We start from the raw sequence: 16,323 nt of genomic DNA on the forward strand, positions 1-16,323 counted from the left end.
AGTATGAGAGACCAGTACAGAGAGCACATGAAATGTCCACATAATTGCAAAATACTGCACATGATGCAAATATGCAATCAAAATATAAAATGCTGGAAATATTTTGAGAGTCAGGTTGCATCTGTGAAGTATGAGAGTTAAACTCAGAAATGAAAAAAAAGTATTAAACAAGTACAGAGGAAAAAAGGGTTATGGTGGGGGTTTTGGAAATGAAGGAAGGAATACAAGAATAAAGGGTGGATAACAGGATTGAATAAATGAGAAAAGGATTGATGGCTTTGGGCAAAAGGGAATTACAATAGGACAAATGAACAAATAATGGGTCTCGAAGAAGTCACAGAGTCATATAGAGTTACAGCACGGAAATTGGCCCTTCTGCCACCGAGTCCATGCCAACCATCAAGCACTCATTTTTATACTAATCCTACCCTAACTTATTTTATTTTCCCTACTGTCCGATCAACACTCCTCAGATTCTACAACTTACCTGCACACTAGGGACAACCTATAGCAGCCAATTAATCTACCAAGCCGTACATTTTACCTATGTGGGAGAAAACGGAGTCACAGGGAAAACATGCAAACCCCACGCAGACAGCACCAAAGGTTGAGATTGAACCCAGACTGCTGGAGCTGTGCAGTAGCAACTCTTCTGGCTGTGCCGTTGTACCACCCTAGAGTAAGTGGGAATAGGAAAATCATTCTAAGCTGCTGCTTTCTGGGGAATACAAATTAGAAAGAGTGGCTACAATCCAAAGTTATGGAACTTAACATTGTGACTGAAAGGCTAAGGTTCCCATTCAAAAGTGCTATGCTGTTCATTAAGCTTCCTAGGTACAGTAGAGGAAAACAGGGACAGGTGTCAGATGGGAAGTGGGGCAGAGAATTAGAAATGAAAGGTGATTGAAAGCTCAAGAGCATGCTTGGAACGAAGCAGTAGACTGGAAATGCCAAGCTGGAGCTGACGTCATTCATGAGAATTACTTTGGCAGTGGATAAAAGGGCGGGTTGGAGAAAGACAATAGATCAGAGATCAATGTCTGCCGTATGTGCTGCTCATGATCAAGCTCGAGTTTGAGCAGACATCTTGGGAGTGAGGAGGATTAGCAGCTGGTGTGTGGAATTCAAATGGAGATAAAAAGAGAAATGCTGGAAACACTCAACACCTGTGGAAACAGAAACAGTTAACGTTTCAGGTCTGGGACACCTTGTCAGAACTGGTTTTGGAAATGTTCAGCTGTAAAACAAAAAGGATTTCAGAATAGAGTCTAGCAACAAGAGTTGTTATGGAATCAAGGATGGAAGTGCAGAAGTAAAGCTATGGGCCAATGCAAGCACATTGAATGATGACGTATTTGTAGCTTATGGCAGTAATGCAAAGCAAATTGATCAGAAATAATAAGCCAAGGACAGATACTTACCCACATTGGCAGTGATTGTATGAGCACTGGAAGGAAAAATACAATGGGAAAATATAGGAATAGCTTAAAATCACAAAAAAAGGACAAAAAATAGATTTTGTGGTGAGCAGTTATAACACAAATGGAAAACAGAGACCAGGCTATAATTTGATCCAAGACTAGGATATAATGATTTGAGGATGTGAACAATATCTTTGAGTTAGGGTGCAGAAATATTCCAGGATTGTAGACCTGGTTTGTGATCAAAGGGAACTTCATAATTTTATTACACTGATATTGTCATTTAAAGTGGGGATACTAAGTGAGCATAATTTATGACTTCTGTACATTGAATGATATGAAAGGCATCCAGACAGTGGCCTTGGGGGCCCATGAACCAAGGATCCTGCTCACAAGATTTAGGTTGCATTCCATTTGTATCAATTCTTACTAGTTGACCTATATTACTTGCATTTTGTGTTCATCATGGCACGATGGAAGAGTACAGCACAGGAACAGGCTCTTCAGTTCACGATTTCTGTGCCAATACCGTACCTCGGTACAAGTGACAATAATAAACCAAAACCAATATGTAGTCGTTTCATTCCTGAATAAATCTAAATGCCTAGATTTTTTAGTTTCTATATAAATGTAGATGGATGGGAGTATTTATGTACATCCCATATGTAGTTCACAAATATAACCGGGCCATAAAGGTAAAGTGAATACAGAAGAGACTGCAGATACTGGAAGCTGGAACAAGAAACAGAACCCTGGAAGAACCCAGAGGGTCAAGCAGAATCCATGGAGGCAAAAGGTGCAAGTTGATGCTTCAGGTTACGACCCTGCATCAGGACAGAATTAAGAGGAAAAATTGCCTAGGTAGAGACCTATTGGTTGGAAACTTAATTGGTCTTAATCCTACACTAAGTTAAGTACTCTGGGTACATTATTCCGAAATGCTCAGCAGTAGTAGTTTATGGATAAATACAATATATTGCAAGAAAAAATTCTCCAAAATTATTAGCTTAAATTTACTCCCATTTTTAAAAAAAGTACTGTAAATTAGTAATTGCGATAAATACAAATTGCACAAATTACTTTTGCTTTCCAGCTGCCATGCAAAATTGTAACCTACAATTTTTTGCCTCCAAAACAGGACAGAAATATTTGGCAATTTTTCAATGAAACAGTATTTTTATAAACAATATGTGCCACAAACACAGTTTCTTAAATTAATTTGAAGTACAAAGACAATAAAAGTTACTGAGCAGGTATTGTACTTTTTCTTTTTTTTGTGTGTATGCATTGACATTGTAATACCAGATTTTAATTCCATGGTTGTTTCTGTTCATAACTTAACACTATAAAGTGTCAGAAGTGATCCATTTCTAGTCAAACATTGAGGCAATAAGCACAACAAATTCTAGCCATATGTGATATTGCTGTGGGGTAATCAACTGTATTCAATACATTCCACGTGCCACAAGTACAGATGACAGCTACACAAGAGCCAACTTCTGCTTTTTCTTGTACAACCTTTCCACATTCCCAAAGGAAAACGTGCAGCCTTTACATTCAAAGATGCCCCTTTCTTTTATCAACTGCACATGGCACGAAGGTTTCTCTCGTGGCTGTTTCATTGGTTATGTATTAATGTAGAATTATTTCAAGTTAGTGATGAATTATACCATCTGCTCATTTTCTAAAACTATTGCCAGTGGCCATCTCGTAAATCACTGCTAGAGCAAGACAAAGACTTAGATCATATATGAACAATGTAAATTAAATGCAACATACACACTGGGTGATTGCTTAATTTTTTTTTAGCTGGAGGCACCAGTTGATAACCCAGACCTTCATTCCTGTCCATGGAAACTTACCCTGACAGACTGGACAGCACTCTCCCTCAGGGATGTAATAGTTCTCACATTTCAGCTCTCCACATTCTACTTTGGAGCATAATGAGATCCCACCCCGACAGCGGCAGAACCAGCAAGCCTCCATGCGATACACCTCTCCATCTGTGTACTCAGTGCCGTTGAACAGACATTTGCGAGTGGTTTCTACAATAGAAAAAAGAGAACACATCAATTACAAGGGCTCACTTATGCAGTCTTTCCTCAACTGTGTTGAAGCACCATCTCCTGCACTATTTGAAATGCAATATTTGGTCAACAGAGGTCTCCAGTAAGGTATGGCCCACAGTATTTCTTCAACCTGCACTTTCTACAAAACTTTCTCATATTATATGCTACTCTATTGTGGCAACTTATTGCAGCTTACTGAACATACATTTCAAACAGAAAAGGCATACAAGAAAAGCTTTTCATACATTGCAATCAACTTTAAGATTCCCCAATTACCCAAAAATGTTTGTACCCGAAAATAGATTTGATGTAAATAAAAATGACTCACTCTTTTCCAGTACATCTGTTCAATGCAAACATTTTAATGATTCTGTGGAAATGGATATCTGAGCATGATTATACGAATGGACATATCTGTTTAGAAGGGGCAGCTGTCACTTTCTCAGTTTCTACTGTTGAAGTCTTCTTTTATGTCACAAACATCGAAAATCTACAATATTCAACATGCAGATTTTGAGTGGGGCTGAGGTTAAAAAGATCCTAGGTTGCCAAATCTTATGAGCAGATATCATAACTTGCAGAAGTTGCAATTATTCTGATGATAAACGAGTTTAAGTCATCATTAAACACAATGCCAGGGATGGTTCATTCACCTCTGAAAAGCAAATTTACTGTTTACAACAGGATGCGATAGCAAGGCTGCATATTGTAAACTGCTCCTCAAATATGAAAATATAATGCCAAAAATTGTCATTGTAAACAAAATGGACATCAGAGTTGTATGTCAACAGCTGCATTAAGTCAGATGGAAATCACTTGACTCCTTGAGAAATGTGAAGTTAGAGCAATGCTCTATAATTGTTTTTCAGTCTTCCAATAACAGATTTATTCCTTCAGCAGGAATAACATCATTCACAGAAAATGCTGGGAGCACAAATGGGTCAGTCTACTTGTGGGAAGAAAACAACATAGCATCTTGGGCAAGACAACCTTCTGTTTCATTTCAGATTTTTGCTTTTCATTACAAAAAAATTACAGCACCAGCTGCAGCATTTTGAGTAAAGCACTGCAAATCAGCTTATACACATTGAAATTGATTTAGTTATTGAGCATCTGGAATTGAGCAGAGGCACAACAGTAATGTATATCCTGGTTCTTTTCAGGCAGGAGAAGTCAAACCACATGCAAAAATTGACCCTTGCATAAAAGGGACAAACGGAAGATCACAAATCTTTAAAGTGCTGACTCACACAATTCAATGAAATATTAAAAAGTTGCAGTGATTAATTAGAAAGTGTTAGTGTGGAAATTCCAGGCAGTTCTCAGGATGGAAAATGCACAATTCTTTTGAACTGTGCACTTCTGTATTAAATGTTTGATGAACCTGTCAATCTGTTCTATTCAGTTTTTTCTCATCACATTTGTGGCAATGAAAGCTTTTTGTGGATGAGTGCTCGAGCTACTCCAGCTGAAAACCCATCTTCTCCAGACCAGTGGCGTTTGATGTCAGCTTGCTGTCAGTGCATTCATGTGGGTTTAATCCGCAATGGCCTCAAAAAGGCCAAAACAAAAGACTTCAATACTGGTCAGAAAGCAACAGCAGACATTTATTATCGAAACACTGATCCCCTTCCTGTCAGCCACAATCAAGCTAGTACCAAGCGCCGAAGGGAATTATTTTTCACCTTTCAGATGGAACAAAATTTTAAAACCTTTCCCAACATTGAACTGTTGAACTTTTCATCTCCAGCATGTGACCAGAAAAAAAACCTGTTTGACTTTGCAGTTTATTTCAAGATTTTTTTTTACAGTCTAAGCAGTTTTACAGTGACTGACCTAATAAAGCTCAGCAAGTCAATGCATTTATATTCACAGAAAGAAAACATTATGAAGCTGCGATCATGTATCCCTAATTACTTTGATCTTCAGACTTGCAGCCCAACTTTGGTACTCCTGTCCTTGTGCTCCTACAGTAAATGAAGTTCCACACTATCTAGTGTTCTAAAGCATATGTAGCTTCTAATTCACAGCTGCAATATTCTTCTGATGTACCTGTGTAGCATCAAAAAAGCCCAGTTGATTTTCCACAACCATGTTACTTTTCTCCAGCTTCAAAACATTCCACGTGGATCTGTTATATTTGCCTCTTTTTTGAATCAATTTTTGATCCCCAAACAGGCTGCTGTTTCAAATGAGCATTCCAAGGAAATTACAGACTGTAAACCATTGCTTCATCCATGCTCTTAATCAGCATCATCAACTCAATTCCTTTCATTCTTGTGTTGTTTCCAAGTTTCATATCATCACTTCCTCAGCTCCTCAAACAAAGTGTCTATTCTTTTCTTTCAAAGAAAATGTCTGCACAAACATGCAAATATAAACATCAAGTGTTGAAAGTCACATTCTGTAGGGGTGTAAAGGTGAGATGCAATTGAAACTTTTAGACAGAGTGTCAAATCTGAAATGAAATTGCTGTCCTTTCCCTATCCAAAAAGAAGGGAAATTTCAGTATCCCAGGGGAAAAGTCAAAACATTTCTACATCTTATGCTACTTGCCTGTGCCAGATCTTGGATCAGTTCATGTATGAGATCAAAGCTAATTCCTAGTAAACAAATTTTTGCCAATAATTTTAATCACAACGTTTGAACTGAACTTTTATCTAAGAAAATGAAATCCCTCACAACATTGCAATGTGCAGAAATTAAAGTTATACTGATAATATCTAATGCCTGAGGTTAACAGATACATTGGTGCAATGGTAAATTTGTTTAACGAATGTAGTCAGCAAATAATTCCAGTCATTTTAGAGCAATTGGTAAATACACAGCTACTAAACATAAGTTGTGAACACAGTAAGCTGAAATACCCAAGAGGAAGCAGGTACATGGTCCATCTAACAGCACATGGCTGACTATAGAATGAATGGCACTATGTAAACATTTGGAATTTATGCTAATGTTGGACCATGAGACCAAATAAGATAGGTAGGAATAAACTGCGATAATGAGAAACAGGAAGCTGGTCATAGGATGGAGACACAAGGGACTGCAGATGCTGGAAATCTGGAGCTGGTTGCAGCTGGTCATAGAAGACAGGACACTTACTAATATTCCAAGTGGAGCTGAAAGAGCATAAAGTTGCTGTACCTATTGATACAGAAATGTGGCCTGAATCTTGCTAGCTGTGGCCAGTGTTTCCAAAAGATATTGCCAGTGTTCAGCCATTTGTACATAAGGGGAAAATATGTAATCTAGCACCTTTTATGTCCTTTTCAGGTCATCCTAAAATGCTCCACAGCCAAAGAACTGCAGCTGTAATTTTTAATGTGAGAGATGTAACAATTTTCTCACAGCAAGTTCACACAAGCAGCAATGTAAAAAAAACCAAATAATGTGTCTTTATTGAGTAAATGAGAGAGAAATACTTGCAAGGACAGTGAGGATAATTATGGTGGAACTCAGCTAGCTTAACATCATGGGACTTCTAAGGGCCTTCAGCCAGTTTTGTTGGGAATGCACTCAGTGACCGTAAATCAGGAAATGCAGCCATGTGTTTCCCAAACCTCTTTAGCATGGCGTCATAAAGCTTCCACCTGCTTCAGATGAGAGCTTCCATTGTTCAACTCAGATCTGATCTGAAAATGAAGCAGGGAGCAAATCCATGTAAAGCAGGTGCAAATATTTCATACTTGCCCTGGTAAATGATATAATTAAAATATGGACAAGGACAGGGTGAAGGGCGATTATCAAGTTGACTCTGGTGACTTCTGCACGTATATAAATACCAGCAACATTTGTCCTGGGCAACAATATACAATCACATCAAGTTTTCAATAAATGACCTGGAGATCCAAACACTCCAAGGATGTGACTGGTGGAAGAGGGAAAATATGTTTCATGGTAACACCTCTGTATTGTGTCGATATATCTATTTTAAGTAAGAAAGCAGAGTTTTGAACATAATAAGAACACTTTTACAAAGAAAGAGTACAAGTAGTTTGGAATACAGTAAATTATATTAAATGAAAACTATTTCCAGTTTTTCATGGTTCAAATCAGAGTCATATTTTGGTTTCCCTACAAATATTCCTCATTCACAAATGCAAACAACTTCCTCAGTTCACTCCATCAGTTTCCAAAGACAGCCATCCTTCACATCATAATCAATCCATGCTAAGATACATCATTACATTTGCTGAGTTATTTAGAAGGATGTGTGCTGATATATTAGCAAATCAGTTCAAAAATACGTCCTCCAATACAGAATTCAAAAAGACTGCAATTTTACAGCCTGGGTAGTGAGATTAATTCTGCCAATGTACTCTAAACTCTGTTTGACATGACCTGAAAACTATAGGTTGTTTTAAAGACTATGTATTAATTGATATGCTTATTGTACAAGAAATTTTGAAACCCATTTCATCAAGTGGTTCTCCTATATTTATTTTGAACTCACACATGCGCTTCGCCTTAAAGTAGCATTCATTTCTCCTCTCGTGAAATCTCTTGTTACCTTGGATTTTTATTCATCTTATTTTGCCTTTTATTTAAACTCTCATCTGCTTCACAATCCTCAATGTATTTTGCTGCTCATTTCCTCTCCCCTCCTATACTGTTCATGACTTTCTCATCTTGCTCTCACTTCTTCACCATCAGATAACATCTTTCCCCTCTTTGTCCTTTGCATTCTTCCAGTCTCCATTCACTTTTTCATTCACTCTCTTCGTCATCTCATTCTAAGTTCCTCTTTCATTCCCCCTTTCTCTCTCAGGGTGATCACAAAACACAACAATTATCAAAGAAAAAGACTATTCGCTCTGTATTATTTCTATTTGCAGAAGCCTTGCTTCTCTTACTTTTCCAAGTTCCATCTGTAATTGCTTTAGACTCAAACAGTCTCGTTAAATCATATTTCCTCTATTGCCTGGGCCAGATGGTTGCTCATGGTTTGATGTGATTACATTCCTGTCCAATTTGGAGGTACTTTGCAACTAAATGAAATGAATTAAGAACGCTTGTACAAATATATAAATTAACTTCTGGCACGTCCTCTCTGAAATCATCATTAATTCAGAATAAAGCTTGGACTCTGGCTTTTCTCACAAGACCTTCTTGGTCTACATCAATGGAGCATGAACAGTTGCATTGATCCATTGGTTTAAATGGTCTGTTACTGTGCAGGGAAAAAAAAGTGTGCAAGCCATCTCTAATTGCACTTGAGTAGGTGCTGATGAGCCATGGAAATCAGCCATCAGTCACATTTATGCTGGGTTATCCGTGTATGTGTGAAGAAGCTTTTACTTGCGAGAGGATTGAAGAGACCAAATCTGAATGAAACCTCACTGACAACTGGATTTTCTACAAATTAGAAAGTTAAGTACAACAAGAGCCAATTTCCATACATGGTCAGTTTAAAGTTTCAGAGCAGTCAGCACTTCCAAACATGTACAGTATGTCAGCATTTTCCCTCAGAAGTCAGTGCTGCTTTCCTGATCTGCTCTTCCCGAGTCCAGTGGCTGATCCACTGGATAGGTTCCATTCTCCCTTCAGCACAAGTCTCCATAATTGCCATCTTTCTATTCTGTGGACCTGTGAAGCTACTCATTTTTACAAGGATGGCCTTCAGTTGTCAGCTTTTGAGAGTTTCTAGAATGTTAGGGATGAACTCATTCTTTAACAAAAAACACAATATCCTCTCCCCACAGCTGCAGTCTGAATAAATCTACACATTTTGACTCACAATCAATTACAGGACTTGCAAAGGAATGCATCGTATCAGAACTGAAATGCTTCATGTCATCAATCTTAAGCTTGTATTTTACTGATTTGTAATAATGTCCCCTTGGCCATCAATTATGGTTTAACATGAATCATTGCATGTGTCTGCTTGCATGCATGTGGATGATTTATTTCACATACAAATACATGCGGGATACCAATTAGCCTTCTATATACTTCAGTTTACTGCATTTCATCATACAATATTTCAACATATCTATCCCTGTGCATAATAATATTTTCAAAGTTAGATCTTCATAGATTTCAAGGTGCTTATAAAACACGCTTTGTTCAAAGGTGAGTTGCCTGCTATGTGTGCTGGGCAACTGAAATGGTCAAAATGTTACAAAACTAATTTAACCTTGAAGGCAGCAATTGAATTCCTTCAAGTGATCCTGTGTATTGGTACTTTGCACAGCAAAAGGCCCAAATGTCTTCATGCTGTAATGATCTTCCCTCCGGCATGGCAGAAGTGGGGATGCTTGGTGATGACTGCACAGTGCTCAGTTCCATTCGCAATTCCTCCACTAACAAAGCAGTCTGTGCACTCATGCTGCTCAACCTGGACAATACTCTGGGTTGGGCGATAAGCAGAAGCTAACATTTGCGCTTCCCTAAGTGCAAAGCAATGACCATTTCTGTGAAGAGACTGACTATCCATCCTTAATACACATTGGAATTTTATCACAATCGAATCTCTCACCATTAACACCCTGGGGATAATCCATTGACCAGAAATAACTAGATCTGCAAGATGAATACTGTTGCCAGTGGTTTGTGACTCACTTCATCACTCCCCAAAGACTTTCCGTTATCTTTAAGGCACAAGGCAAGAGTGTGGATGGAAATACTCTCCATTTGCTAAGATCAAGTCAACTCTAACAACATTTCACAACTACAATATTATTCCAAGCAAAACAGCCTGCTTAATTGGCATCTCATCCACTAGTATTCCTCCAAATGTTTGACTTTCATCACCCAGGACCAGGGCAGCAGCATCTATCCAGGCCACAGAACTTCTTGGCTTCGAGAAGTTCCACTGGAGTTCCATACCAGAGCACTGTGAAAGAGCCTATAATGACTGCAATGGTTCAGAAAGCCAGCTCACCATCATCTTTCCAAGAACAATTGGGGATGGGCAGTAAACATTGCCAGCAGTGTCTGTGAATGATCATAGGGCGCACTGTAATTCATTCTGTATTGCTCACACTTTCTTTTCACAATGATTGTGCAAGGACAGCAGAGCCACAACAAAAGAACTTGAAGTCCACTCAAGGTTCACCGGGGAAGTCAGTGGCTATAAAATACCAATATTTATTAAACCTTTGTCATACAATCTACTAAGTGCAGCTTAATGAGGTGTGAACCCCATACCATGATCTTGTTTCAACCTAAAATAACCTGCATCCTTAACATGCTCGAAGTGCCAACCTTGTCTAACAACTGTGACAATGGAAATTGGTTTGGACTGTATGCCCAATTTAGATGTGCACAGTTTAAGTGCTGGCCGCTGTAATCACATTTGTTACCATGTATAAACAATACCCAATACAAAGAGATACCTCAAATCAATTAGTCACTCCACAGAGCTTTGATCTTATAATAGCAACAATAAACCTGCACTTCCATGGAATAGTTCTGGATGAGATCAGAGTTACCACTTGAAAACATCTGACATGGCTTTTTCACCACTTGAACATTCCCCTCTAAAAAAAATTATGGTAGATTAGTTTAGTGGATTAGCTAGCTAGGTGAGTCTGTGGTATGCTGCCAGTGCTTTTAATCTTGAATTATCCAGTAACGACAGAGAACTGCAAATGGAAAATAATGAACAAGTGCATGTGATTTCAAAAGCTACTATAAATACCTTCTTGCTGCCATTGCTCTTTATCCAAGCAACATTGTGGAGCTAAACACACAATTATTCTAGACATTTTAGCATAGTGAGTAAGAGCAGTCAGTGTACTAGATGGATGAACTATTATGAGCTGAATGGTTTGAATTTAGTTTTCTTTGTACATAATAAATGCACAGCACAAGGGGAAAAATGGACCCTTCAGATCTGCAAGTTAATCGAGAGTTAATCTCCAATAAGTGTTATTGTCTTGAACCACAGCACAGTGCAATTTGCTATAAATTGCCGTAATCCAATTTTAACTATACTAACATGAAAAAAGTACCTGGTCTGCACTCGTATGTGTCACAACACTCTCCTGGTATTCCTGTTGCTTCTGAAAGCAGAACTTGCTGGTGACCAAAAGGACAGTCCTCTTCTTTGCAGGCTTCCTTATTACACTGGCAGACACTTGGTGTTGCGCAGCACTGGCCTGGTGGTGTGTGTCCTTTGACAAGTACAGAATCCTCGGGGCAAAGAGATTCAAACTGTACTGGGCAGTGCTCAGTGGAACAGTCCAATTCTTCTCCTGAATAATGGAAAATAAACAATGTAAGGAGATTGTTTATTGAACTGTAACACAATTGTAGTATTGAATATCATCTTTAAATCTGGCTTATAATATTTTTCACTAATTTAGATTGAGTGAATCAAGCTTGATAAAAAGACAATAAGCTCACTGGTATTAACCTTGAGGGCCACAGACGTGCGTAATTTGAAAGTAAACTAATATTCCTTCCATATTTGGAACATAAATGCCTTGTGTTATGCATCTGAGGTGCTGACAATATCAGCCCAGTCTCACTGTTTTGTAAGAATCAGGTCACATAAATACCTATCTCATGCCCTAAACTCTCTAGGCCACCTTGTAGTTGAGGTGCGGGTGGAGAGGGTAAAAGATTACCAGAAGCTTGATATGCACAATAATAGTTACATTATGCAAATTAATTGATTTTAGAAAGTTCTATTTTAGATATTAGGTACTTTTATAACTAAACAATTTCGGAAAGACCTGGCTACAACTCATGCTCTGGTGCCAAATGCATATGTCTTTACACTTTACTGGAAACTACATATTGAGGGTCCAGCCTCTCCACTGGTTGATTTATCATATTACTTGTCTCACTTCCAGTATCAGTTATGGAGAAATTGAGAACGCCACACCATCATTCTTGGTCTTGCTACAAACTATGTCTTTAGCCAGTGGTGCAGCAGTTATTGCTGCTGCTTCATAGCTCCAGGGACCCAGGTTCAATCCCGACCTCAGGTGCTGTCTGTGTGGAGTTTGCATGTTCTCCTGGGTGCTACTGTTTCCTCCCAAATCCCAAAGAGCAGCTAGTTTTGTGTAGGAGAATCAGTGGGAAGTTGATGGGGACACGAGAAAGAATAGGTTAGTGGGAAATGAGTGGGGAATGGAACTGATGGGATTGGTCTGAAATCTGGCATATGAATGGTCTTCTTCCATGCTGTCAGAAATATACGATTGTCCGAGGCTCCTCCTTGTCACAGTGGCCACTCCTTGTGGCTGAATCATAAGGTTTGCAATTAGACTCCTACTTGATCAAGCTGAGCTTCATGCAGATAGGAAAAATATCCATTTTGTTGCTAAGTATGCAGGTCAACTACAATAACAGTTTGCATTTATAAAGCACCCTTGACCATTAGAAGATACCATGAAGTGCTATTATCAAGCAGCATTATGAAATAAATCTTAACAGTGGGCCAAAAAATTAAACACAGTTATGACTAAATGCACATATATCTTAAAAGAATGGGATGCATGAGTTGAATGTAGGATAAGATGAGATTTATTATTTAAGTATGCTTCTATCCCATGTAAACACTTCAATTTGATTTCTTCAGCACCCAGCTATTTGGATTGCTGGAGAGAAGTCATTGGGTTTTCTGTGCTTCCTTCAAGCACTTGAGGCTGCACTGCTGTTATCAGAGGGAGATGGCTGTCATTCTGAAAGAATGGGTTAGCTTTAAGTCTACATTAAATGGCTTGAAGGAAAGTATTCACATTCAACTTTCTTGCTTGCGATTTCTTCACATAATACAGAGCAACAGAGTTAATCAAAACGTGAAAGAAGGCCCAAGCAATTTACTATTATTCAATTCTGGTGCTGTTGCTGAATGTAGGGATTAGGGAGAAGATTCAGTTACTTATATATAAAAATATAGTAGGGAGAAGATTCAGTTACTTATATATAAAAATATAATGTTGTCTTAATCCAATTTGGATAATTGTTTTCTTATTTAATTAAGTGAAGTAGCAATAAAAAAAACTGGCCATGTGGAACTAACACTGTGTGGAGAACTCTGCAGTGGTGTTAGGGAGCCAGCAGACTATTCTAGATGTCTCTAATTCGTAGAGACAAAAGTTCAAGTAAGAAAAATGTTAGAGAACATACATTCTTTGAAAGATTTGCATCTTAAATCCATTTCAATTTGAGCTCCAACTCCGCCCCAAAGAAACATTCTTGCAAGAGTTCCAAAGTCTTGTGACATGAAGTTATCAACTGGCAATGTTCTCTGAAGTGCAAAAGCCAGCTGCATTTTTAAAATTTTGGGAGTCTGCTTAAGATTATGCTTAATGATTTGCTTGTCTGAACAGTAAAACATTACTCTATCAGTTGAAGATGACAATCAAATTAAAGGATGTAATATTCCACACTACATAAACACAGGCATTGCAATAATGAAAAGCTACAAGCAATGAATGTGAAATGGTCACAATCAAGTAACTGGCTAACTAATTACAAAAAAAGTAACTCCATTTCTATATGCTATTTCTTTCTTTCAATCTGCCTTGATCTCAGTATCGACTGCAAATATTTTGAACTTGTTCTAGAAATTAGCAGGAACAACACACAAAATGCTGGAGGAACTCAGCGGGTCAGGCAGCATCAATGGAGGGAAATGGACAGTCAATATTTCAGATCGAGAATCTTCTTCAGGACTGGGAAAAAAAAGAGGGGAGAGGGCCAGTATAGAAGGGTGGGCGGAGGGGTGGAGCAAGAGCTGGCGGGTGATAGGTGAATGGGGAGGGAGGAGTGGGAATGATGTAAGAAGCTGGGGGGGGGGGTGATAGGTAGAAGTGACAAAAGGCTGGGGCTGCTCAGAGAAGGGAAAACAAAGGGGGGGGGGGTGGAAAACAGAGGGGAGTAGTTACCAGAAGTTGGAGAAATCGATGTTGATGCCATCAGCTTGTAGACTACCAATATGAGGGGTTGTTCCTTTAATCTGCATCTGGCCTCAACTTGGCAGGAGAGACATGTTGGTGTGGGAGTGGGAAGTGGAATCAAAATGGCCGGCCTTCGGGAGATCCTGGCTATTATGGTGAATGGAGCAAAGGTACTTGACGAAGCGATCTCTCAATCTGCGTCGGGTCTCACCGATGTCAAGGAAGCTGCACTGGAAGCAATAAATGACACCGATGGATACATAAGTGAAGGATTGCCTCACCTGGAAGGACTGTTTAGGGCTCTGAAGGGCGGTGAGGGAGGTGGTGTAGGGGCAGGTGTGACAGCACGGTTGCAGTGATAAGTGCCTGGAAGGGGGAGGGGGGGTCGGTGGGGAGGGACAAGCAGACAAGGGAGTCACGGACATAGTGATCCCTGTGGAAAGCGGAGAGGGGAGGGGAAGATGTGCCTGGTTGTGGGATCGCTTCAGAAATAGTGGAAGTTGCGGAGAATGATTGTGAAGAATGACATGTTGAATGCGAAGGCGCATGGGGTGGTAGGTGAGGACAAGCGGAACCCTATCCCTGTTATGTCTGGGGGGAGGATGGGGTGAAGGCAGACGTGCGGGAAATAGAAGAGATGAGGACGAGGGCTGCATCGATCGCAGTGGGGGGAACCCTGTTTTCTGGAAAAAAAAAGGACATCTTGGATGTTCTGGAATGGAAGGCCTCCTCACGAGAACAGATGTAGCAGAAGAACTGAGAGAAGGCAACAGTATTCTTGCAGGTGACAAGGTGGGAAGAGGTGCAGTCGAGGTAACTGTGGGACTCAGTGGGTTTGTAGAAGATGTTGGTGGATGATCTGTCTCCTGAGATGGAGACAGAGAGATCAAAAAAGGGGAGGGAGGTGTCAGAGATGGACCAAGTGAATTTGAGGGCAGAGTGGACGTTGGTAACAAAGTTGATGAAACTGGCAAGCTCTGCATGGGTGCAGGAAGCAGCACCAATGCAGTCATCAACGTAGCGGAGAAAAATTTGGGGAGCATTGCTGGTGTAAGTTTGGAACATGGATTGCACCACGTAGCCAACGAAAAGACAGGCACAACTGGGGCTGATGCGAGTGTCCTTGCTACACCTTTGGTGTGGAAAAAGTGGGCGGAGCTGGAAGAGAAGTCGTTGAGGGTGAGTTTTCCCTTTGTTCTCCCTTATCCCATCGGCCCCTTCACCCCTTCTCTTTCCCCTGCCCCACTCTCTCGATCTGCCCATCACCCACACATTCCTCCCTCTGGTTCACCTCCCTCCCTTTATTCCATGGTCTACTGTTCTCTCCTATCAGATTCCGTCTTCTTCAGCCCTTTGTCACTTCCACCTATCAACTCCGAGCTTCTTGCATCATTCCCATTCTCCCCCTGCCTATCTTCTCCCTCACCTGGATTCACCTATCACCCACTAGCTCTTGCTCCACCCCCTCCCCCCCCACCCTTTTATACTGGCTCTCCCCCCTCTTTCTTTCTAGTCATGAAGAAGGGTCTCAACCTGAAACATTGACTGTCCATTTCCCTCTTAATGCTGCCTGACCCACTGAGTTCCTCCAGCATTTTGTGTGTTGCTTTAGATTTCCAACATATGCAGTCTCTCGTGTCTCCAATTAGCAGGAACATCAAGTTCGTTATGTATTTCATTAACACTGCAAGTTTCCTGATCCACATCCCAAAGTACCTTGCAGCTGATCTGCTTCATATTGTGGTAACAACTTAAAATGATGTTGTTTGGCATTACTGTGTGAATGTCAGCTGCATATTCTGGAAAAGGTCGAAGGAGACAGTGTTTGACAAAGCATTCTACCATTTGATTTTCCGTGCTCTAGTCACAACCCAGACAATTTGAGTTTCCATTCAGGGTAAAAGTTAGCCACATCTTCCTTGCCTGGTTTGTATCTGGTTCAAGGCTGTCCATATATTGCTTGGAAAGTCTGAT

The 16,323-nt window shown here is 39.9% G+C and overlaps 1 protein-coding gene across 1 annotated transcript in view; it reads right to left on the reverse strand.

Moving 5' to 3' along the window:
- The window catches only part of LOC127577027 (cysteine-rich motor neuron 1 protein-like), a 200,976-nt gene that overhangs the window by 57,516 nt on the left and 127,137 nt on the right, over positions 1–16,323 (reverse strand). Inside the window, exons 3-4 of the mRNA XM_052027894.1 lie at positions 11,449–11,691; positions 3,284–3,466 (exon numbers count right to left, since the gene is read on the reverse strand). Coding sequence (XP_051883854.1) covers positions 3,284–3,466; positions 11,449–11,691 — 426 coding nt within the window. The remainder of the gene's footprint in view (positions 1–3,283; positions 3,467–11,448; positions 11,692–16,323) is intronic.

This window comes from Pristis pectinata, chromosome 1 (genome assembly GCF_009764475.1).
Source record: "Pristis pectinata isolate sPriPec2 chromosome 1, sPriPec2.1.pri, whole genome shotgun sequence".
Taxonomy (NCBI): Eukaryota; Metazoa; Chordata; class Chondrichthyes; order Rhinopristiformes; family Pristidae; genus Pristis; species Pristis pectinata.